The following is a 25,289-nucleotide window of genomic DNA, read 5'->3' as shown; positions in this document are numbered from 1 at the left end:
GCTTAAGTCCTTTGTTCAGGCTTAAGCACCTATTAGAAATATGGGATAAGGTTGCACTCAGGCTCCTTTTAGGGACATGAGTCTGTAAGACTTCTGAATGTCCAGGACCAGCTGCTAGAGTTACACACCTCTGACAGGGAGTCTAAACAGCCCACTTACTGAGCCAGTCATTTAAAGTTAATTATTAAGAAACAATGAAATTATTGTAGTAGTCAGCCTGTCCCTTATAGGAGAGCTTTGCAAAATGACCATCATGACGCCATTGCAATCCTGGTCCCTTGCCAAACAGTGGCATCATTGACAGAACTGAAGGATCTTCTTGTGGATGGGATTTAAAATCTCTAATGCTGAGACATGCTCCAGATCTTCTAAAGAGGAAATGTAAGCCATTACAGAAAGGCTGGATGCCTATATCTCCAGATTTTCAGAAGAAAGAGGCCAACACTCTTTTCTGAAAGCCTTTATGATACCAGAGTATATTTATGAGCATGATAGTCTCATGAGGAACTTAGATCATAGAATGGCTACTGCTGGTCTCAGATGAGACTTCTGAGGCCATTTTCTCCCATGAGATATCTGTGAAGAAGCACAAGCATATAACTCCAACCACCAGGAAAATTTCAGGTTAAAGAGGTAAGGACATACCAACAGTATTTTTTCTACCAACAGGACTTTCTATCAAGATTTTAAGTTAACCTCCTCAGAGGAATTTTGTGCCAGAGAAGTTTTAATCCTAAAGAAGAAACAAAGATTTTGGTCCAGGCATTGCATTAGCTGTAATGTCCAATATAAAAAAATAAGCATAAATTGTCAGCTTTGTCCAAAGAAAAAGTGCAAACACAAAAGATCTCTGGAGGGTGTTCCTCTGGATATGCACTTTGTTAGATTTTGGACCCTGCTGACTTCAGACAGACACATGTAACTGATACCAAATCTTCACCACATGCATGTAAATGGCTTTATTTATATGCATTATCATCAGTTAACTCACCTCAGGTGACTTAAGTATTGAAGGTGTAAGTGGAGCTAAAGTGGTGGATAACTTTTGGCTACCCAAAAAGCCTCTTGGCTTAACTGTTTGAACTGGGCCCATGGGTACTGGGGATGTCACAGTATCAGTTTCTCCTGGACAATGGGGTCATTCATTGTGAATACACAAACCTGATAAGAAGGCATAAAGAAATCACACTTAGAGGAACTTCCATGTCACCTTGGTCACACTACACTTTTGAGAAAAACTCAGAGCAGAAACGAACTTTGAGAAGTGTCTTTGCCATTCTTGGCACCTGTGTTATCTGCCAGCTGCCTGTAGAGATCCAAGGTGATTTCACCATCACCTTCCTTATAGCCTCATTTCCTGAGGAACCTGAGCTTCTCTATCATCCTGTCTTTCCATTTATATTTCAGTTTGCTTGTCATTTTCCTCCTACCCTAGTAGCTTTTAAATCTGACAACTGCTCACAATCATGTTGGGATAAAAGGGAGAATTTCCAATGAAATACGAGTTCCTACAAGTCTTGTGAAAGCCAGCAAGTGGGTAGAGGAAAGCAACTAATACAAATTGGAGAATGGAGATCCAGAGAAAAGTTTCAATATGAGAGCCCCAAGACCTTCTGCCTGGATGATTACCTTGCATGTGTCTGCTTTCTTCTCAGTGTGCAATTGGGTCACAGCATCTGCAGCACTGTGCTACCTCAGCCCATAGTTAAGGGACAGGGGCCTGAAATGAGGTGAAGAAAAAATAGGGAGATGGAGGAAATGGATTAATGTAAGGATGTGTAGCAGACATGAGGGAACTGGGGAAGTCTTACAGACTTTTGACAGAAACTGTGATTACCACGGGAAGGTCAGATGAAATTCCATAGGAAGCTGGGCTTCCTTGTTCTGCTTTTCATGAAACAGGATATGGGGCATACTTAGAACTGAACTCACTCAAAGTACAGTAACAAAAACGCAGACTTTAAAGTACAGCCAAACTATACATTCATTACTATCTTCATTCCAGATTAGGCCAAATTTGACAACAGATGTAGCTGCCCCTGTGGAGTAACCATACTCGAAATGAAAGGGACATGCAGCTAAGCTTCCAATAAAGAGCCTTGCTGAGTGGCTCCACTGCTGAAAACTGAGTATCTGAGCTTAAACTAAGGAAATGTTGGCTGCATCAAGTACTGAATGCTGGTTACATTCAAGCATAAATTATACCCTTGCCATAGTTGAAACAGACTCCTGTCAAAGATCAACAGATGTCTCAAGAGTCACATACTTCCACTCCCTGTTTGTTGCCAGCATCTGATCCACTAATCATTCATGCTGCATGTATGCCCACTCCCTCCAGGCTCCCTTCTGAAGCAAAATTACTAGTTTCTTGGAGAGGAAGTCTGGACACAGTTAACAGAATAGCTTGCTCCAGGCTCCACTCCAGACAGAAAAAAATGGACTTGAACTGCAGCAAGTTTAACTCCCTCAGTCCATGACAGTTGTCTGATCTTAGTCCAATAGGCCTTGTGTCCTCAAATTCCCTACAGACTGTCCTGGGATGGCATAAGCAGGCAATACATGCTTTGAATTAGTACATCACAACTGCTTAATAATAAGCTTGCATAGTAATATGGGGCCAGCAGAGACCTGGTCAGCACCCCAAATGTGGCCTAAAGAGAGTAGTTCCTTCTGAGCCATGTGGACAGGAGCTGTCTTGCACCACCTGGTCTGGGTCAGAGATTAGCCTTGGGGCAGCTGCTCTGGTAGCACAGTCACGGCCCATGAGAAGGCCAGGGCAGAAGCCAGAGCTCTCAACACAAGGACTTTGCTTCCAGGCTTACAGCTGGAATTTGAACTATTCACACTGATAGGTGCCACCCCTCACCACCAGCTCTTACTCCCGGGAGACTAGCGTGGCCCCTCCAGCCTTTTTCCTCAGAGGCCAGTTAAAATATTCTCTCAAAATAGATAATGAGGTAATAATTTTATTTTCCTAGTTGCTTAAGGAGAGTCTTAGAAGAGTTAATCCAGGGATCAAAGGTCTTTGTTAGCAGACAGCCTTTTGATTCCCATATGTGCTGGTCACAGAAATAACAGTGAAAGTGTACAGACCTGGAAATGACAGCCAGAATGAAAACCAAATCTGCCACAACTTTCTAATGGCACTTAGCATCTTTTAAATGTTTGGGTCAAATATGATTTTGCTGGTTTATGTAGTCTGTTGTGAGATTTAGCCAGCTGTTGTAGCTTTTCATGCGAGTAAAACTTTCCAAAAGGGCCTTAAACTCTAGTGACTGAATACAGTTATTTGTATGTCAACTGCAGCTTCTATTTATAGGATGATGAAAATATCCCCCAATCAGTAACTCTCTAAGAGACAGGCATTTCATAAAAATAGATTATAGAATACAAACAAAGATGAAGGCATATTTTAGGTTAATCAAAACACTCATATTCCAAACTCTCCTCATAACCCATATATTTAAGACATTGGTAAATTCAGATAGTAAACCCGTTCAGACACAAACGCACCAACTTTACATAGGATAAGGAATTTGGCTATTCAGGAAAAAGGAATATTAATATATCCTACAGTGAATTAACCCAATAATAAATGGAGAGGTTTAATGACTCAAAATTAAGTTAACTGTTTTCTGTGATACCCAGTAGAGCTTGCATGAAGGCACTTACCAGAGGTGAATGTGCTTTTAAAGGGTGTTAATTTAAGACCTGAATTGTTTGAAGATTGACTTGAAAGAATTTCAAAGGATGTAGCTTAATTAAAAATATTCCAAACTTTGCATTCCTGGCAAAACCTTTTGACCTCCCACGACATTTAATGCTCGAATGTGAGGAGCTGACTGACTGCTACTCACTTCACTAAAGGCACTGGGGATCCTTCCCCCCATGCCACAACCATCATTAATTGTTGATGGGTGCTCATTACACTGACCTAAAGCCAGAACCAGAGACGCAGCAGGTCAGGAAGTGCAGGCACCCAACTGCAGCACTGGGGGTACCTTCCCTGGCTATGCGTCAAACGCGGCTCATCCTTTCAAAAAGCCCCAAGAACAGAGAGTACACTGGAAGCTCTGCTCGCTGCAGCCATGCACAGCCTGGCATTCCCAGTGGCAGAAGGATCAGATGGGGCTGCCATCCATAGCAGGCTGGCGAGGAGGCCTTGGAGAGGCTGCTCCTAGGCCTCCGGTGACGAATGGCCTGCTGTCACCCACGCCGAGGGGCCTCTGCCGCGCAGCCTGTTTGCATTCAGTCAACACTTGGCTTTTATAGGCCTGTGGAGCCAAAGATTGCTAGACTTTTGAACCCCAGGCTAACTTCTGTCTGGCTACAGCCTCATTTTCTGGAGCCAAAATCTTTTTTAACAACTACACAATAACAAGTAATTAGGGTAAAGTCTGCTAATCTTCTCCTTTTGGCCTGGAGGTTGTGTATTCAAAACCCGTTTAAGGTAGAATTACTGCCATCAAAGCCGGAGGTTACTTTGTGAAAAGGGTTGAACTCTAGGTCAAGGAAATGTTAACTGGACAAAGAGAGATCAGGCAGATAGTGTTAAAATTAAAACTGCCCTACTGAGATAATGCAGAATTGACTGCATTTGCTCTGAAAACTAGCTGAATGAACAATGTGAAGGGAAGGCTAGAGCAGTTCTTTCAAAAGGTGAAAACATTGCAAATAAAGGATTTACTGACTTTCTTTCATTTGGGAATTTATTTGTAGTCTCTTTATTCAGTAAGACAAAGTAAAATATCTTTTATTATTTTATGTCGCATTGTGCTTGGGCCACCCTGTTTCCTGAATCTATTTGATTTACTAAATTGAATAAGTTCTTATTATTAAATTTAATATTTCTTATATATCTTCTCTCTCCCCTCTAAAAGCCCCATGCAAAAATTCATTAGAAATTGAAAGGTTTCTGCTTTTGACTTAAGAGTCCTGGGAACAAATGGAACTTGCTGGGCAATAGGAAGGATAAACAAGCACAGACACACACATATGAGGAGAAAATGCTCCAGAAGAGAGTGGTGTCCATGAAGTGCCCTGGATAGGGTACAAGGGTAGATTTTATGTCTCTGGTACTTGTATATAACATAGGTCAGGGAGAGACTCCAGTTTTTCAAGGGCTTAAAGCCCAACCACTTAAAATCTTCAAACACTCAAAATCACAGATTTTGCCTGGAAATTCATCACAGAGCAGGACAGCCCTCATTCCACCACATGGAGTCATTCCAAAATTAAATCCACACACTGCTGTCAAGAGTAACAAATACATGGCTGTCCCCTCACCAGTATCAAAGCTGACAGCTCCGGCAGGACCAGAAGCACTTTGCTCTCCCCCAGTGCTGTGAGGAGGCTCTTTCCTGCTGCTGCCGGTGGATTTTCAGTCCATGTGTGGGAGTGGAAGGGCAGAAATGTTGAAGCCAGCTATTTCCCATGCCAGGTTCTGCTGGGCTCTGTCACAGCACCACTGCTAGCTCCCTAACTTTTGGGAAATGGATGGAAATGCTTCAGCTGACACAGGCAAGGGGCATCTTTGGAAATGTGATGGCAATTACCACAGCAGTGGAATTAACTTACAGGTCAATTCTCAGGGCAAGATTTATTTAATGGTGTTGCAATTGCCAGCTGGATTAAGCCAAAGACAGGAAAATGGACGCTGCTTTTTGCTTCCAAGCAGAGCTATCAGAAGAATTCTCTTGTGGGACTACTTCAAACCTGAAGGCTCCCAGAGCAACTGGTACAGCTACCATCATGGGAAGAAAAAGTGTTTTGCAGAAGACCAGTGGTAGCAAAAATAATCCTCATCTCTGAGGTGGGACACTTCAATACATGGGGAGAGACATCTCCAGCCCCACATTTTGCTCCCAAGGAGGTGGCATTCTAGAGCTCTCCCCTGAGCGGTGGGCAGAAGGAGAATTTCCAGCCTCTCCAGGAAAAAAGCAATAGCCAGTGTTGCTTGGTGCCCATTTTATTGGCATTTTCCAGGGGTCTTAGAAACACCAAGTTGCCATTACCTTCATGAAAATACAAACTTTCTCCGTACATGAGTTATAAGACACAGGCTCATCAACATTAGCTTTCTTTCACAATGTACAGGTTTTGCATGTATTTTCCTTTACTTATATCAGAACAAAATAAATTAGTGGTAATGACTAATCATGGCACAAAGCTTTTTTTCTTTGAAGCATTCTTCTACTTTCTGGAGACAGAAAATGACAAGTGCATTTTTATGTTAATTATGGCCACGTGAATTACCCCAGATAGATGGCACATCAGTGCTAAAATGCACCAAAGTGAAGCCTGACTTTTTTTCTAAAACATAGCACATGAGCAGAACAAGAGGCATTGGAATATATCTCTTCAAGTTTCAGGTTAAAAATAATTATTCTCTGCTGCACTAGCAACAGTACCAAAACTAGTTAAATGTTGTCTGGTTTAAAAGCTTCACAGATTAAACTAATCAGTGTAGCTGTACCATGAAGCAATCCTGCATTTGTGCAAATATAAAAAATTGGTCTTTAGCTGGATATTTCTCAGACTAAAGTGCAAGTGGGTTTCCTAATGCAAATACCTCCATCCACACTGTTTTCTGTTTCAACTCTGTGAAATGAAGTTTTGTGGCCACTATTGAAAGCTGCCCATCAAAATACCACGTAATAGTGCTTCCATTAGGACAGCTTTTTGTTTTAGGATAAGATATATAGGAACATTGTGGCTGTTTCACAAAATTATGTTCAAAATGGGAAGTAAAAGTAGACAGAAAATGATACTGCAGAATAAAAACCTGGCAACCTTCTGTGAGGAACTTGTAGATTTGCACATGGATGTTACCCTGTTGGATAGCTGGCAAGCTGGTTTGGGAATCTTCCTGGCTTCTTTCCTTTAGGAAAGAAATCAAGTGTGTGAGTCAGGTGCGCACTCTGGTACCATTCCTTTTTAATTCTAAAAGATCTTTTCCATGAACCCAACAGAAGCAGACATCATGAAGCACTTTCCTTCCACACACACCCCCAGTCTCTTCCAATTCTATGCTCAGACATTGAGGCCATGGTTGGGTTTTGTAGCTAAGCCAATCACAGCTCAAATGAATGCCAAACAATTCAGTTCTATCCATTATTGCCATTAACTGCATCCTCCTCTTCCTGACATTGCTCTGTGTCTGATGCTTTTCTGACCTCATGGTTTGCTGTGCCAGGGCCAGATCACCAGAAGAAATATTGATATATTTCACAGAGCTTTGCAGACAAGCAAGTGCTTAAAGGAAAAGAAGAAACAAGAGTACATAAGTGAAAACAAAAAGGAGAAAGCAAATAGACTGTCTTTTCAGAGGCAGCTGGTCATCTGATTGCTTGGCCTAGCCTCAGACTGTGCACTCCACCCTGACTGTCTGCTCCATCTCAGTGTGATGACCATGACTCTTTCCCTTCTAGGCTGGTGACTTTTTCCTTTTCTGTACAAACAACAGCTTGCCCATCATACTCTTGTTTTTGCATGCACAGACCAAGTATTTTAGTACTGCTCAAGCTTTGTGTCATGCACTCCTTGCCTTGGGCCATAACCCACATCTGCTTCCTACCATTGCTGTATGAAAGAGCATTTATTAAATTCTCTGGTACTGAGCCTGAAAGAAACAAACCCATTGTCTTTATCCAGGTCTGTGATTATCAACACTTTAAAGATTTGCCTGACAAAAATTGAGACTTCTAGGTAGACACACAAGACACCAAAAGAACCAGAAGCTTTTCCAGAGAATGAATCAATCTTCGGCCTCACTGTAGGTAGAAGGTGCAAGGAACAGAATTATCTGACATTCACTTTGAAATAATACAGGTTCATTTCTATGTTTCTTGACTAACAGTAACGCATATTTACAGGAATACATTAGAAAGTCAATTTTTCTTTTTTTCTCTAAAGTAATGGCACTCACATGCACAGCTCCTGCGCCTGATTCATTGCTGCATTACTTCAGCTTTATTTCAGGAACTCCATTTATAGTGCAGCAACTCATGAACCATGAGTCCTGTCTGTGACGCTCTCAAAAGCAAAAGTGTAGAATGGTCTTTTAAGTGGCTCATGATACAGGATTCCATTGCCCCAGTTCCCTGTTCGATTCTCCTCTGTGGAACCAACTCACAAGATTGTGAGGGCTCTGCACCTCCCAAAAAACCTGCTGCTTCTTGCCTTATAATGAGCCAGAGCAAAAGAGCATTTACCTCTTCAGTTAATTCAGAAATCTCTAATAATGTGAGAAATTCACCTGCCCAAGAATCCCCAGCTTCTTCAATCATTAGTGGATATTATCAATTATTATGCAGCCAATGGTGTGCAGTGTGTTTTCACATGCCCCAGCATTTGATTTTGCCAATGGTTAAACACTTGAGTAACTTTGTTAACCAGGATTAGCTCACTCAAGTCTGCTGTAAGACCCAGCCATCCAAGGATGTAGACCAGTAATTATGGAATATAGCAACATGCCCTTTGTATAAGTCAACTTGCACACTGCACCTGGCTGTGCAGGACTGAGGGGAAAAGGAAATTTTCTTTTGACCTCAGATAACTATTATGTTTATTATTAACATCACAATAATATCCCATAGCTATAACCAGTTTATATTAGCCAAGGCACTGTATAAGATAGCAGATTGATTAAATCCCTGCCAAATGAAGATTACATACACTTTGAAACACACATACCTACAAAAAAAAAAAAAAGGAAACAAAAAAGGAAACCTGTTAATTTTATTTCACCATAATTGGCAGAGTATTTTAAAACCTTAATACTGTAATAACAAACACCTCTTGAGTGTGATCTCTGCTACTGTTATGTAAAGCCATAGGAATGCCATTCATTTACATCTCAACAGAGAAGTTGAAATATTATTGCTGGCATAAAACAAAAACACCATAAAAAGAATATTATTAAGGTTGTAGTGTCAAGCAATTTGAATTTTACAGAAGAATGTATAGACCTAGCTGCCACTTGAGACACTTCAACACATACAAAATTTAACTGACAATGAGCCCCAGAAACAACTACATTTTCTCATCTCTTGCCTTTCCAGCAACATCACCAAGGTGCTCTGCTTTCTGTCAGTTGATATGTGTTTTCTTCTCTGCCTAACACCAGAATTGTTCTTAGTTGACTGGCCCCATTAATATTTTGTTCAGGGAAAACAGGGATGTAAGGAGTATTTATACTGCACAGTGCAGGAATGCTGGAGGCAGATGTGATTGGTACACAAGTACAGTACATATCTCAAATCAAACCTACCAATTTTGGGGCAGACTTACTGCACAATCCTGCACCTCACAGACACAAATCCCATCCCTCCTCAGAGTGTGCTATGCTGTCCTGCTTGGCAGGCCTGGCAACCCAGCACCAAGGGCAGGCTCAGCTAAACTTTATCACTGCGGACTTATAAAGAAAGTTGCTCATGAAGATTCAGTTTCTTGGCATGTTCAATCCACTGTCTTCCAACAGCTCAAATCTTGGGCAAGAGGAGCTATTCAAGGGAGCAGCACCAGGCACATCTCAAAACACACCCTGACAGATTTAGAGTTCCTTCCTTCAGGCACAGAAAGCTGAGGATGTTCAAGGAAACAGTAACAGATTTTGTTACATAGACAAAAAACAAGGGATTTTCTTCAGAAAAGAAGGGCCAAGTCTTTTAGGATGACATATTCAGAGGGATATTAATTTCTTTTCATCTTTTTAGACTAGCCTGAGGCATTTATATTCAAGTCCAAACAAGGTCTAGCAAAGCTGTAAACCTCTGAGAAGTTTCTTTCAAGAAGAATTGGTGCACATGAATAATAGGCATTTTCTACTCTCTGCTCTGAGAGCAATTTGCAAATATAAAAGATATTTTCTTCACATACAGAAGCCTGCAAAATTTCACTGAATCAAAAGACTTAAGTGAAGGACTGTAAAGGTGTGTTAAAGCCTAATTTGTTGTACCTGATTTGTATTTAAGAAATCAGACACGTTTAATCTTTATTTATAACAAAAACATCCTGTGCAGAACCCAAGTGTACTCAGTTCCTAATGCTTAAATAGAATATCAGCTCAGTGCTGGGCTGAATTTCAGACTAGATGAGAGGTGCCGTGCCATGTTTCTTCACAAAGAGCCAGGCTAGCCTAGAAACCTCTCAAATAAATTCATTTGGTCAAAATACTGACACAGAAAATGCAATTCAGACCACTGATAACACAGGAAATCCTAATCAATCAAGCAATAGTTGAAATCTCAGTGGTCATGATTTAATTTTTTTAATGCGAGTAGGTCCCTCAGACACTAAAATTCTCTTTTTTTATAAATAAGGAAAAAAGTTCTCTCTCACCACATTGAGATATCTTGACTTTCTACCTCTATATCTATAACATTACTGTATGCAGGGAAAAATGGAACTTAGAATCCCACTTACAACCTTAATGGTCACCAAACAGAGAGAGATAATGTCTTCAAGGGGTTCAAAAGTGTTGTGAACACCCGTCTGTGGAACCGTAGTCTCCACTGTTACACTGACTCATATCATTTGGTTGTCCAATGTACCTACTAAACAACCAACATGATTTCACAAATACTGAATACTAGTGCTTCCAGTCTGACTTTAGTTGGATGTCATTTCCCAAACACTGCCACCTTCAAACCATAAAGAACTTTCACCTTATTTGAACTGTCAGCCAGCAACGTTTTTCAGATGGCTTCATTTGCAGATGGGAATTCATTTCCTTCAGAGTTGAGGTCAGCAAGAAAAAAAAGATGAAAAAACAGCTTTCTGTAATGCCCCAAAGCATGATTTTAACAGAAAAAACAGAAAATTAAACAGAAAATTCATTAAAATAAAAGTCTGGAAGTTAAGCAAGGACTTTTGGGAAGATGGAAGACCTTGGGACAACTCTGCAAGACACTTGTGTCCCTGGCAAAATGAGCAAAGTGCTTCACAATGGTTTCCACATTATGGTAAACAGACCTCCCATGTAGCATCATTTTGTGTGCTGGTATCTACAGTGCTAGAACAGTGTAGGGACTGGAGAGTGCCAGCATTTTCCTGCACATCCTGTGTCCTGGGGATCGCAGCTGTGAAGGAGAGCAGGGAGCAATTTCTGTTGCATCTCTCAAATATAGTCCTGAATGCAACATCTGTCATTAAGAAGTATTTCTTAGGCAGATACCATACCCCCCTTTTCCATCTGATAATCATCTCCTTGTGTTTGTGGTAAGTCAACATCCTTCATCATTGCCTTATGAGGAAAAGCTATGGCTGCGAGCACTGCAAAATTCCCTCAGCACTTGCAGATCCCTACGATAACAAACAACAGAAAGCATCTAACAGGGTTTTTTCCTTTCCTTACAGAGACAAGCACTTCGCTCAAAAGAAGGCAGCTCCCATACCAGCCTTCTGTCTGTAATATCTGCTAAGTTCCAGCACATGCTTCTCTCTCAAATTTGGCAATGAAAAAAGGAGATGTATGATGTTACACTCCATTTCTGGCTGTTGCAGGGGCAGGAAAGGGCAGAGTTTGTATAACCCAAGTCATCACACACCATGAAAAACCACTGATGGGTAGCCCTTATTTCCTTTTGGCTATGAGGTGTTTGGAGCAAACTCAGAGACCTTTCCTGGATGCAGCATCTCACCGAAGTCCCAGAGTGTCCCATACGTGCTGCTGCACACTGGAGGGGGCTGGCCCCATGCTTGTGCTCCTGGGGTAACTGAGCAATGCTGAGCACGCACACCCAGGGTCTAGGGGGGCACAGAATTGAGCTCAGCAATTTGTTCCACCGTCTTCACTCAGGCAAAGCTTTCAGTGATTTATAGCAGCATGGAGAGAGGGCTTAAGCTGTAGCTTTGTTTAAACGTTCATATACAATTGTTTTTCCTGGAGCTCTGAATAAAGTGTCATCATGCTTCTCAACAGGGAAAAATTTTTGGATAAGCTTTTCAGAGAAGCTGAAGAAATGTTATCCAGACACAATTATTAAACCTGGCTTCAGTTTTGATGGCAGAGCTGCCTTTGTTGGACACATTTTCTGTCTTCCCCACTTTCCTCACCACTCCCCTCTCTTCAAATGGCAAGTCGGTGCCCTCTGACATTGGATAGGCCCAAAGGAAATGCTGCTTCCTCATGCCTGCCTTCTCTGTTAACAGCAGCTACAGAGAGAACCCAGGGAAGCCACGTGGGGCCAAATCTACACAGAGACAGGGCACAGAGATGAGAACTAATGTCATCTGCTAGGAAGTGGCAAGAGGACAGAAGTAGTGTTTTCTTACTTTTTCCTCTAAAGTACACCTTTCTTATAGCTCACTATAACTGACTGAGTCCATGAGACTCATTTTGTTTTTCACTGTGAAAACAAAGAGGAGCAGGCTGGCTTAAAGCTGGCAGAAAGATGAGCTGATACAGGAAATATGAGGAAAACAGTGAGAGAATAACAGAGAAAGAGAGGGTAAGAATACAAAGGAAAAGTTGGAACTACAAAGCTTAGAAAAAGACCTGTAGAAAATTAGAAGGCATAGGAGAAAGAGCAGCATTAAAAAAAAAAAAAAAACACAAGAAGGAATATGGGGAAAATTATGGCTACTACAGCAAAACACAGAGAGAGTTAAGACTTTTTCAAAGGAGGCATAAAGCAGTGTGAAAGGGTGTGAATGGGAAAGAGGAAATGCACGAAGGGGAACCAACACAATGTTACATGTTGCTGTTGCATAGAAAATGAAAAGCAAAGTGTACACAAACACAAATGGAAACCTTGACCTTACCAGAGCAAATAGGACAGGGTGCCACAGGACACAATTTCATCCTTCGTATTAAAGGTAGATGGGTCATGTGAGAAAGCTCTGATCATTCCTAAGAGAACAGTTTTCCTTCCTAGAATCTCCACAGTTTTGAAGCATTTTCTTACCTCACGTTACTACGTTATAATATGAAGAGGCAGGCTGTGATTTTGTTAGCTGCAAAGGGCAGACATTTCTCCTCTTTCCTCCTCTACACACCAGGCCTGTCCCTACAGGCACAAAGGATTTATTCTTCCCGTCACAAATTACTTTACCAGCTGAGGAGCTGTAATAGCTGCCAAACCCCTCAGAAGTCTGAGACCTCTGCCCCATCCCAGCAAGGACTGAAACGAAACAGGGGACAGAGGAAGTGAATTATTTTGAAACAAGTGCTGGGGAGGGGATAGATGGAGTAACCAGGACACGCACTGCAGAAGCAGAACCCAGGCTGAGAAAAGCTGCAAGTGCTGATGTACGATGAGCCATTCCCTGCACCATGCTCGGACAGAGTTTTTTGGGAACCTCTGTTGCAAGGGTGAATATTGTGGGTTAGAGCTCTCATCACTTTTCTTCCTAACCCCTTGTAATTCAAGCCAGCCTATGATTGCCAACACTCCCAGCAAAATCAGTCATTGAACCAGGTTTTGGGTTGGCTCCACTTGTAATTTGGGGTTGCCTGTGACCAAAGTTGCTGTCACACAGTCTGGTTCAAGTTCAGCCAAGGGTCTGAAACAGCCCTGCTTTGGGCCTCACTCAAGGAAAAATCTGGAACAAGTTTTCAGCCTGACTGCTCTGTGTGTGTGTGTGTGTGAGCAAAGCTCCTCTGTGCTTGCTTGTCGCAAAAAATGATGAATTGCAGAAGTACCCATTTGGTGTTAGTCATTCTGTGCAGCAGGAAGGAAGCAGGAAGCCCTTGTGAGCATTAACTTTTCAAAGCAGTTTGCAGAAAAAGCCAAAGCTCTCCTCCCCTGTGCTGCACAGCCACATACCGATCTTTACCTCCTCACCTCAAGGGCCACGCAGCCACAGCTAACACTGGCAGCTCCTTCAGCGGAAGCATTTGCCCGGTGCAAACAGCTGAGGCATTTGGTGCCAGCCCTTTCCCTGTGCAAGGCGTGCTCAAAGCGGGGAGGGAAGAGGAGCCCTACACTTGCCTAACGGGAGAGGTCTGATTGCACTCAACAGGTTCAGTTCACGCTGTGACCCTGCCTGGCTTCCTGCTATTCAGATGTGTTACTTCCCCTTTGTGGTAATGGCCTGTGGCAGCCGGCCAGAAAACACTATTAATTTCAGAAGTGGCCTGACAACAAACCCATAGCGAAACGAGAGGAAGTGGCGGGGAGGCCATCTGTTAACTTCAGCAGAACAGTAGGGACGCAGCTATGTAGGTTCTACAAGGAAAGCAGATTAATAATCCACAAAGAGGAAACTGGCTAAAATTATCCTCAGACCATATTAAAAAAAAAAAAAAAAACACCAAAAAAACCAAACAAGGGAGTCACTTGAGCTGCAGCTGGACAGGAAATTGCTAGAGCTGCTTGCAAATCTCCACTTTGAACAGAACAGCATAGGGAATGCCAAGAGCGGAAACCGTTCAAAACTGGATTAGCACAAGCCAAGTTTAACTGCAACCCACTTCTACTTTCACAGTTTATGCACTCAATCTAGGCCACTGCATGAGACACTGACTCACTTTTTTCCCATGTTTTGTTTGCATTTCATTTCACACACTTGCAGTTTCTAAAATTACTTCAAATGTGCTTTGGCTGCCAGGAGTTCTGCAGTACCTCAGCCGACAGCCCCAGCCCCTCGCTGTGGTGCTGCACACAGATTTTGGCACCACCCTGCCTTGGGCCAGTTATCATCAGGAAGGATGTTAATGAATATAAGTTGCAGCAGGAAGTTTTGCAATTGCTGTAATCCCCCTTTTTCCTTCTGCAGAGACAGAACTGCTCGAAGGGTCCAAAGAGGAAATGAGGTGACTAAGGGTATATATAGACTTTTCCTCCTTGCCTTCATTAAGTTGCAAGGTGGCTGAATGGCAGCAGAAAAATCATTTACAGGCTGCAGACTGTTGATGAATCTCTGTGAAATGAGTTCCTGCCAGACAGCTAAGCAGAGCATGAACCCATCTCCTGGCATCTGTAATAAGAGTGACCAGAATTCATAAACAAAGCCAGAAAACAACACCTCCTTACTCTAAGCAATAATGAGGAAAAAAAATTATGGCCCAGAGTCAGGTGCATCCCTAGTACAGCAAAGAGATGCTGGAGTATTTTGTAATTAACCTACAGGCCTTCAAAAGCATTCTCTTCACCAAAGCAAGATGAGAATCTAGCACATTCACTGTTTATTCATTTAGGCACCACTGGACCAAAGGGGAAATCAAGGTTTTATTGTCTTAGGGGGATGCACAAAAGCCGTTGAGAGCAATTATTGCCTTTAAACATAACCATATGGGTATGTGCAATTAACCACAACTACACAGAGGGGAAAGGGGGAACAAACCAGCCAGCTTCTCCATAACCAAAAATAGTTATTTATTTATTAATAATTTAGGGTTTTACATTCTTATAATAAATTCCATCTTAAAACTTTTACACTGTAGATTAGACTCTCCCTTATTGGCAACCATGTGCAGGTTCACTGTGCGTACACACAGGTACAAATGCTCGCACATACTTCCAGTTTTATACAAAAAAAAGACGCAAAATATTGCATTTGAGGTGAAGCTCCCTGAAGAATTTGTACAGAGGTAATGCACTGTTTAGCACATCTGAAAGTTTTAAAAAGTCATCAAAAATCTTTCGCATTCAAAGACAAACCTCCTCCCAGATCTATTTACAAAAGGTAAGGCAAAAAATTAATTTAATTTAAATATATATATATGTGTGTATATATATATATATATCATATGGAACCTACATCAAAAGCATGTGGAAAAAAAATCACCACAAGGAAAATAAAGATATATGAAAGAAGAGACTCTACTTCCTCACAAAACCTGATCTGCAAACTTCTTACCATTGCCATTTCTCCCTCATGGAAAGCTTGCTTCAATGAAATTCAGCATGCTGCAAATATATTCTTTGCAATTAAAACAAACAAACAGAGCAAAATTTATGAAAAGAACAAAAACACAGGTGTCCCTTGGATTGATTTCTTGAGTACATGTGAATTAAGAAAAAAAAAAAAGCAAATAAATTTAAGGTTAAATATTTACATTGATCAAGTAAAATACTACCAAGCTCCTAGCAAACAAGTACTCCAAATTCACTAAGCTGAAATCTCTTTCTTTGGCTCCTCTAAATTAAAACAAACAAACAAACAAAAATAACCAGTCTTCACTGAAGACAGAGATGTGTGTCACAGATCTGAGAGCAGAGGGCAGGAGGACAGTCCCAGCCCTAGAGAACACGTGCCCAGCCTGTCCAGCCTCACCTCAGCACACGGCAAGTCCTCGGACCGGCTGCTGCCCAAGCAGGGATGGACACGGTGCCCACCTGCTGCCCGGGGGCACCGCGGCGCTGCCCCGCGTCCCCTCCCTTCGCAAGAGCCGATGCCACACTGGGTAACCTTTCGTTGCCTGCGCTGGCAGCTGCCTGTTAACAGCAGAGGCCAGAAAAAGAGAAAGCTGCATTTCTTTATCACTGCCAAAGAGAAACCATTGAGGAGTGATCCCATGAAATGGACAGGAGAAGGGAGGTGGTGGGAGCTCACGTGGACTGCAAGGAATCCACCTGGAAGACGTTCTGGTTGGAAGGGGTGGTGAAGTACAGCTGCTGGTTCGGCACTCGGTTGTCACAGGGGCTGCTCAGTCCCAGAGTCCGCTCAAAGTCTAGCAGCTGACCCATGAAGTTGAAGTTGGGTGAAATGTTGGACTTCTTCATCTTGACAATATCATAGGCATCATTCATGGACAAGTTCAGCTTCTGCATGAGGTAGGCCACCGTCACTGTGACCGAGCGGCTGATCCCTGCTAGGCAATGCACCAGGACGCCGCAGTTCTTCCCCCGTGCTTCATCTGTACAAAGAGGCAGAGAAGGACACGTAAGACAGAGGGTTGGTAACTGATCTCTCAACACAAATGAGATTAGTATCAAGTAGGAAGAAAGTACAGTTCTGATCCCAGTGGACAGCAGTGCAACTCAAGAGTTAACTTTAGCGGCTTAAAACCAGGACACGAGAGGAATCCACTCCCCCTACTACCCAAGTCCAAGAGCTGAGAAAACTAAGAATGAGACAAAGGGAGCAGGACACGCTGCATGACACTGTTTTAAAGGCCAGGTTTAAAAGACAGGCTTTTTGCCTGGAGATTTGCCTTTACATTCTTACAGTCCCCTTGCCCCAGCATGGAAATCCTGCAATATGTCACTGAAAGGCTTTATACAGACCAGCAGACTGCAAAGGTCTATTAAATTATTCTCCAACTGTTGTGCAGCTAACAATGGAGGTATTCAGGCATTTTAAAAGAATGAGGGAAGTCACAGGGGACAGCCCATTAGGAGGAACAGGATGTCAACATTGGTTGAAAATGGGTTCCTTTGTAATAGGAAATGCATTACAATGCCTGGAGATTAGTTTCTTTGTGGCTTCTAGCCCACATTTCTTCCTGCTAGGCTCAGATTACCTACATTCTCCACTATTACCGGTATCATTCAACCGGATTACAGCACAGCTTCTCAACAGATAATGCAATGCCCACCCCACCGCACCCCGATGGGGCAATTTGAGTCCTCCCCAAAACGAAGGAGAGTGCAGATTTTCACCAGAACTCTTTGGGCCCAAGGGTACAGATTTCCATCTGAGGGCTGGCTGACAGAGGCACCGAGCCCGAGAGGTATATCATTATTACCACGAGATTTAAATTAAACTCTGGCAATATATTTGCCAGGAATACCGCTTATTCATAACTTGCATGTAAAAGCTAAAGTTAGATTCCCAGATCGTTTCTTTTTATTATACTGCTCTTCAGTAACCTCAAGGAAAAAGGAAAAAAAAGCCCAAAAACCCAAAAGCAAACAACCCCAAAACCAACATCAACAAAGAGAACGATCAAATAAGCTATCGACCCCAGACTCATCTGCCCCCCACCCGCCACGAAATGGTTTAAGAGCCCCCAACATGCTCAGGGCTCAGTCCCCAGCTCCAACACAAATGACTCAAGGAGGAATTCCGCAGCCAGACAAATTAGGTATGCCTGTGCAACCCTGCAAAGGTCGCTTACAATTCACGGGGACTCCTCAATAACCCCCCCAAACAGTCCCCGACAGCCCCTCAACTTAAGCCGGCTTTAAAATCAGAGAACGGGGCATGCTCCAGAGACGGCCATAAATGCTGCTACCGCTTCTCGCCCGAAATTCACGAATTCTGCAAGATATAACGAATTCTGCCTCTTGACATGTAGATGTTAGCAAGTAACCGGGTCTTACCTATAAATGAGATGGCCTCAGGAAAGAACTGAGACAGATTTTGGCTCCAGTGGTCAGAGATCGGGATCTGTTTGTACTTGAATTCACCGGCGTTTTCGAAGAGATTAGGCAGGTTAGGGGTAACATTCAAGATGTATTTAATGCCGAACTCTTCTAAAACATCCAAATTAGTGGAGTCCTTGGCACAGCCTAAGTAGAGGTAGGGTAAAATCTCCACCGGAAAAGAAGGCTGGTTGTTGGAAAGAGGGCTGCCATCGGAGTCGGTGGCACTATTGGGGTCTCTGTCAATGTCAGATTCAATGTCGGATGATGAATCGGAGCTGATTCGGAGGCCTCCCAAGCCCAGGACTGGCAAAGGAGGAGAGCTGCTGCTACACGAACTGTCTAGGTTAGTTTCACAGTGCAAGGCGAACTCGGCCTGGAACTTGCTAAAACCACCTGGAGAGAAAAGCAAAGAGGAGAAAATGCAACCTGATATAAGATGGCACGGTGACTTACTTCCCTGGTACAGCCCTGCCTGCAAAGGAGCGTCTGCTTTGCACCCTCTCGAGCTCCGGGAAAAAGAAGAAAAAGCATGTCACACTCTCCACGCAGCCAGACTAACTTAAAGGAAGGGTTAAGAAAATCGTCCGCTGCGGTGGAGTGCTCAGCACATCCAAGATTAAAGCTCTGTACCGCTTTGCCCTGCGGGGACCGCTGGAGAGGTATCTCGGCGGCAATTCCTTCTGCCAGGCTCATGCCGGAATCCCCTTTAGCCCTGTCCTCCCCACGCTGCCATAGTGATTTCAGACAGCAAGGTTTCTTTAAACAATGCGAGAACAAGGATGGGGGGACGGGAGGGGGGGAGAGGTCCGGAGCAGGGGGAAAAGCCCCTTTCCCAGTTCGGTGCTCTGCTGGCGCATCAATCAATCCCCAGCGCCCGGGGAACGCTGCAGACCGCGTCCCCCCTCCCTCTTACCCGGGCAGAGATCTCTCCCCCAACCCTTGGCGGCCCTTCTCACCTTCCAGATAAAATGCCTTGCAGCCTTCATCTTTGAGGCGCTTGAGGAGCAGCCCCAGCACGGACTCGCCGCCCGTGTTCTCGTTCCAGTCGCGGCTGTGCTCGTCGTACAGCACTACGGTGTCGGTGCCGCACCGGCGGGCGAAGCGCTCCCGGTCCTCCTCGCTGCTGGCGACGAGGGAGCGCAGGGGCAGGTTGCCCTTCTGCAGGCGCCGCAGCATGATGCCGGGGATGGCCACATTGATGGCCGACTCGATGTGGGACGACTCGTACAACTCCTGCGGCCGACAGTCCATCAGCAGTAGCCGGTCGTTGCCCATCTCCAGCTGCTCGTTCAGCCACGCCACGGATTTACTAATCGCCATTTCCGACGCGAAAGGGACGGGTCTGAACGTATCTAGCATGAGGAAGGACGGGGGGAGCGGAGCGTGCTCTGGAAGCGCCCCTCTCTCTCACAGAGGCATGCGGCTGGCTGGGCGGGCGGGCTGCACCCCTCTAACTCCGCACAACTTATCTCCCTCCGCCCCAGGAAAATGAATCACGCAGCTCCCCCCGCGCCGCTTCCCCCGCGCCGGGCGGCGGTGCAGTCACGGGGAGGGAGAAGCAGCCCCGGCGTGTGTGCGTGTGTGTGTGTGCCTGCGTGCGCGAAGCCAGCCTGCCCCGTCTCCTCTTTTTTCTGTCAATGAATCCCTGAATGAACCTGCCTAATCGCCGCTGCAGCCCGAGCCCTTGGGCTTTTCCTCCGCCGCGAGTGAATGAAATCCAATTAACGCGCCGCCGAGCGGGGCTTCCCGGCTCAGCATGGAAGCGCTGCTGCGGCGGTGGCGGCGGCGGCGGTGCCCCTTGCCTCGCGTTCCCCTCTTTGGCTGGGCTGTGCTGCCCCCGGGACGCCCGCAGCGCCCCTAGGCCGCGGCCCCGGCAGCCGGCGGCTCCTCAATGGGCAGCGGCGCGGCTCCGCTCAATGGATACATTCTCCGCCGCAGCCAATGGGGGCGCGCGGAAGGGGCTGTTGCCGCGGCGACGGGCCGGCTGGAACAGGTTGTGTTGATGAATCGTTAATGAGTTTGTCATTCACAAAAACGGAAAGGAATTTCCGCTCCGGATAAGCCGAGTGCAAACAAGCGGCAGCCGCGGCGCGGCGGGCGGGGGCGGCGGGGGCAGGTGAGGGGGCGCGGCCCGGCGCTCCCCCCCTTCCCTCCGCCGGCACCAGCCGCGGGGCGGCCGTCGCTGCCGGCGGAACTAATGGCACTTTTTCTTTCCTTTCCCTCCCTTCTCCATATTTTCACTCCCTAAGTCATACCCCGCGGGGGCCGTGTTCCCCCCAGTACCCCCGAGCTGATCGTGGCCCGGCTTTTCATTAGGGCGTTCTGTGAATCCCATTTTTAGGGAGGCGGGTAGGCTCTGTCCTCGGCTGATCCCTACGGGGGTGAAGAGTAAACCCCGAGCTAATCTCTTCCTACGCGGTCCGGCTTTATTCGCTGCACGCAGCGCAGCCGGGGAGCCGGCCCTGCCGCAGGGACAGCCCGCGGTCGCTCCTACTGCAGCCCGGCCGGGTCACCCCGCAAACGTGAGCAGGGAAAGCGGCCCGGCCGGGTCACCCCGCAAACGTGAGCAGGGAAAGCGGCCCGCCCGGCTCCTCCAGGTAGCCTGAGACTGAACGGCGCTGGCCCGGCCGCGGCTGAGCGCGCCGCAGCGAGGAGCCCGCAGGCAGCCGCGGGGCTCGGGGGGCGCCGGCGGGGCGCGGTGCGACCCTCGCACCTGGCAGCGCCCGCCCCGGCCGCCGCACCGGCTCCTCCTGCGGGCGCGGCCCCGCCGCCGCCGCCGTGCTGCGCTTCCCCCGGGCCGGGCGGCGGGCGGAAGGGCGCCGCGGCCCCGCCGCACCGGGAGGCGGAGGGCAGGGCCGGGCGGCGGTGCCCGTCGGAGCGGCGCCGGCGAGCAGGGGACGGGGGCGACCGGGGGCCCTGGGCTGAGCCGGGAGCTGTGGCTCCAAGGTGCGGGTTAGCAAATGGGTAAGAGAAAAGCGAGGAGCGACAATAAATCAGAAGCCTGGTCTAAATGCTAATCCTGCCACCAACATCTGCTTTGAAGTAAAATTGTCCAGGAGAGGCTAATCTCTCTTCCACTACTACTGCCCTTCAGGGCTCGCTGTTTTTAACCCCGGCTGAAGGAGGTTCTTTAGGTAGTGAGTGGCTGGAGAGTGTGACCCTGGGAACAGATAGTTGCATGGGCAGTGCTGTGTGTTCCACAAAGAAAATACCCGTGATGTTAATTAAGGTTGGCACATCAGTCGCTGCAGTTTCCAGCAAGGCTGACACCCAGATGGCATTAACGACGTCCTCCCCAGCAGGGATTTTGAGAGGATCCCTTCTTTCTACTACTTTTTCAGAAGCTTAAAAGTAGGACTGAAATATTACACAAATCTTATCTCGCCCCCTTAGTCATGAGATTTCCTTGAACTGATGTTCAACTCACTGGGCACACCACACACCCTGTCCCATGGCTCCGCAAGGGCAATTTGTCCAGCTCACCTTGCCCACTATGGACCTCTCTTGTGAAAGACTTTCCACCCTGTTCTTACCAGGTGCTTCATTTGCTGCTCTGAAATGTTCAGAGTATAATGTTTAAATGTCCAGAGCAGTGGCAGAGCAAACTAGAAAGCAGAAGCCTTTGGTTTTATTTATTTAAGCTTTTTTTGGGGGGGGGATACCTGCCTAGTAGTATAAAAGCACTATTACAATATGTAATGATAGCATTTAAAGATATTTTTTACCTTCAATACTCTCAGTTTTGAAGAAAATACTATGAATGTTCGAGGGTAAGTGTATGAAGGCATTAAGATGTCAGATGAAGCATACTCCAGAGAGTTGTATTTCCAAAGTGGAGCTGGAGACAAACTTGTAGTGGTGGTAGCTATAGCCTGCTCATTGCATGGCAGGAGTCTGAGGGTTGCATTTGGTAATCTGGACTCAGGCAGGAGATTTTGCACTGCAGAAGAGTTAAACTGGTCAAATACAAACAGCACCCTTTGAATTTGTAGTTATACCTCCCTCAGCACACACAGCTGAAGAACTCTAAAGGAGAATGAGAGCTATGTGCCTCCTTGTTGTCTTTCTGTTTGCATGGATGTATGCACTCCCTTTTCCTCTTTCTGCCTGAACCACTCTGTCCTGTCAGCCACTGAGGGATGCTGGAGCAGATTCAGTTAACCATGCTACCATCTGATGCTTTGTCAGAGACCAGATGTACAACCCAGGCTTCATCAAGAGACCAATTATCCTTCAACTTCCAGAAGTTTTTGTAGTACCTGACAGCGAAAAGAGCCTATTCCTGTCAGCCATGATCCCTTCATTCACCCAGCCTCTAGCAGTTAGGTTTCCAACTCTGAAATGTTTATTTTTGGATGGGGAGGGACATTGTTTATTTTTTTATTTCTGTTTATTCACTTCCTTGTCTGCAAATAAGACTTCTTTCCAGCTCTAAGCTTATTAGTAACAAACAGCCTATTTTGCTGGCTTTTGGACCACTTTGCTCATTTGTAGCATGTGTAGGGGTCCCAATAGATCTACATGAGTGCTTATGACCTGAGCTTCTCTTGGCCAGACATGTCAGACAAGAGCATTGCATGAATGACAATGATTAAAATTTAGTTTTGTTTTGCCCAGTTCCTTCATATCTCTCCCTGTAATGGAAGCCTTGGCCCTGAATTAGACAGACAGGCTATCTACATAGTGTAATGGGAGAGAGAAGTACCAAAAAGGCAGGTATCTATGACATTTTGAAACCAGGCCAACTGGGTCGCTCTGAGACACTCCACAGTCTGGAATACTAAGGCAGCAATGTAGAGGCATCCTCAGAAGACAAGGAATTGATGAAGTTTCTTCTTGCGTTAGACATCAGTGATGAGATTTTTTTATATATATATAGGTGCTTTCTTCCTCTAAAGATTTAGCTTCATGCCTCTCTTCTACTTAATTGAAGCAGAATTTTATGGGAGTCTGTCTTTCTATGAGAAGATGAGGCATAAAATACATAGGAAGGGGTTTTCTGCTTCTTTGTTCACTCCTTTCCCATGTTGCATCAATCAATATGTATGGGAGCAGGGACTCCAGCCTTCATTTTCCACATCCCATTGATGATCTGAACCAGAATAGCAGAGACACCTTCTGAGTCTGCAGTGTTAACTTCAGGCAAGCAAAGAACACTCTGGGACTGCCTGCTGGAGAAGGCCAAGGAGCATAACACATGCTGGCATCGGGATTTGGGTGAGATGCCACTTCAACTCAACTCTGGAAGTGCAAGAGCTTGGAAAATGTAGTCAAGACAGGTTTCTCCACTGGCAGGTCATACTTAGGTGAGAATTTTGAGGATCATGACTATCAGCTTTGATTGAACCAGCCTGTGATTCAGCTAAAAAGTCATTCAGCTTTAGATGCTGGAAGTTAGAGGTTCACATTTTAACCTACTTATTTCCTCTTATCACTTTCAGAAGGTCTTCAGAGAGGACAAACTGCACTCTTGAACCGCTCAGTTCCCTTTGCTGTCTCTAAATTGTGCCTGGTGGAACTTGTAATTGTTTTAGGTGGAACATAAAAGCCTGTACTTTTACATGCTTACCTTGCAGTCTGTGATTCTCACCTTCAGGTTTACCTCTGAGTCCTTTATACTGCTCCTTTTAGTTTCAGTAAAAGTGAAAAATCAATGTATGTCTGTGTTGGTTTCTGTGAATGATCTGTTTGAAAATAGAAATACACAAATCATCCCAGACCAAATTGTCTATAAAGTGGAATACCACTGGTGTAAGAGTGGTTAGTGCAAGGTGTCTCAAAGGGGGAACAAAAAGTGTCCTATAAAACATTTTATTTGTGTAAAGTACAAACAATTTATGGAAATGACATTTAACTGGTTATTCAATGTCCAATTATTCACATCTAAAATAATCCCTGAAGTTGGAGAAATAAAACACTTGAATGACTCCATTTAGGAAATCCTTTTGACTCAAGTGCTTTCCTTGAAACAGCAAATAGCTGGATGACTTCAAGCACACATTTAATTGTGCCTTGTAATAAAGTAATGTAATTAGCAATTACTTAGGAATGATGCTTTAAAATACTTAACAGCTACCACAGACATGCATTTTTTTAGGAGGACTCCTTGTGGTATAAACAAGGCTCCCTTCTGAATGCAGCTCCTGAGTTCTCCAAATTGTTCCTTAGGGTGTGCAAAGGTGAGCTGTTCTGTTTGACAGCAGATCACTGCTGCCTGTTGGATTCTCTTCTTAGAGGATAAAACTAAGCTTGTAGAGGGCAGTGCAAGGCACACATTTAGCAAGACTTGCAGTGTATTGGCCAAGCACAGAGGCAAGTGCTGTAATATTTTTTCTTCTTTTTTCCCTTCCCACCACATGCTGCCATTGCTAGTGACACTTTTGGTGGCACTGACCTGTGTATTACTTCACAGTGATTTACAGTCTTCTGGCAACAGAAACATAGCACAGGTGGGCAGCTGTCTGTTAAAAATAATAAACATGAAGAGAACAGAAGGCTACGTGTCTGCACACTTTTTTATAATTACATGCTAATTTGATAGCTTTCAAATTAAAAATGGACTGTATAATAGTGGCAAAAACCAGAAGACTAAATTATAAAAGCAGACTAAATTATAATTTAGCAGACTAAATTATAGAAGTTGTACTGTGTGTGTGATTGCATGAAAATACAGATGCACCATTATATTTGGTGGCAGTGATTAATAAATTTGCTTACTGGTTGGAATGTAGATTTATATGGTTCTGTTACCTTAGCTAAGGAATCAAGCAATTCCTATCTAAAACTCCTGATCCATGGTACAGAAATATCCTGCTATTTGTATACAGACAGCAATGTGCTTATATTATTTCTTTGCCAATACCAAAGAGTTCAGTAGTGTCCAGAGAGTGTTTTCATGTTGTGCAGGCTCTTGTGGTGTTTCTCTCTGCTGTTGACTGCTGTTCAGTGGCAGCCTGTATCACACTGTACTGGGCACATGCATCACACCAGATGAGGCTGCTGAGAAAATGCTATAATCTCTTTAAAATGATG

At 44.8% G+C, this 25,289-nt stretch overlaps 1 protein-coding gene and 1 long non-coding RNA gene across 2 annotated transcripts in view; both read right to left on the bottom strand.

The window, feature by feature from the left end:
- LOC113459999 (uncharacterized) overlaps positions 1–14,218 on the bottom strand; it is a 33,241-nt gene extending 19,023 nt beyond the window's left edge. The window contains exon 1 of the long non-coding RNA XR_003381626.2: positions 12,909–14,218. This is a non-coding gene — a long non-coding RNA (uncharacterized LOC113459999). The remainder of the gene's footprint in view (positions 1–12,908) is intronic.
- A 1,078-nt stretch (positions 14,219–15,296) lies between these two features.
- On the bottom strand, positions 15,297–20,211 carry DUSP6 (dual specificity phosphatase 6). Its single transcript, XM_005480666.4, has 3 exons — positions 19,214–20,211; positions 18,213–18,650; positions 15,297–16,804 (listed from the first exon to the last, which is right to left on the bottom strand). Exons 1-3 carry the CDS (start codon positions 19,614–19,616, stop codon positions 16,497–16,499), a joined length of 1,149 nt encoding a protein of 382 aa, XP_005480723.1. The 5' UTR covers positions 19,617–20,211; the 3' UTR covers positions 15,297–16,496.
- Positions 20,212–25,289: the final 5,078 nt, after the last annotated feature.

Source organism: Zonotrichia albicollis, chromosome 4 (assembly GCF_047830755.1).
Source record: "Zonotrichia albicollis isolate bZonAlb1 chromosome 4, bZonAlb1.hap1, whole genome shotgun sequence".
Classification (NCBI taxonomy): Eukaryota; Metazoa; Chordata; class Aves; order Passeriformes; family Passerellidae; genus Zonotrichia; species Zonotrichia albicollis.
This window is presented reverse-complemented; position numbering and strand designations above follow the sequence as displayed.

Bases quoted from the DNA above. Each gene is read 5' to 3' on its own strand.
- DUSP6 (XM_005480666.4), bottom strand. From the start codon at position 19,616: ATGCTAGATACGTTCAGACCCGTCCCTTTCGCGTCGGAAATGGCGATT. The intron at 18,651-19,213 runs GTGAGAAGGGCC...TTTTCTCTCCAG, and splicing joins CAAGGCATTTTATCTGGAAG to GTGGTTTTAGCAAGTTCCAG. The intron at 16,805-18,212 runs GTAAGACCCGGT...CTCTTTGTACAG, and splicing joins TGAGGCCATCTCATTTATAG to ATGAAGCACGGGGGAAGAAC.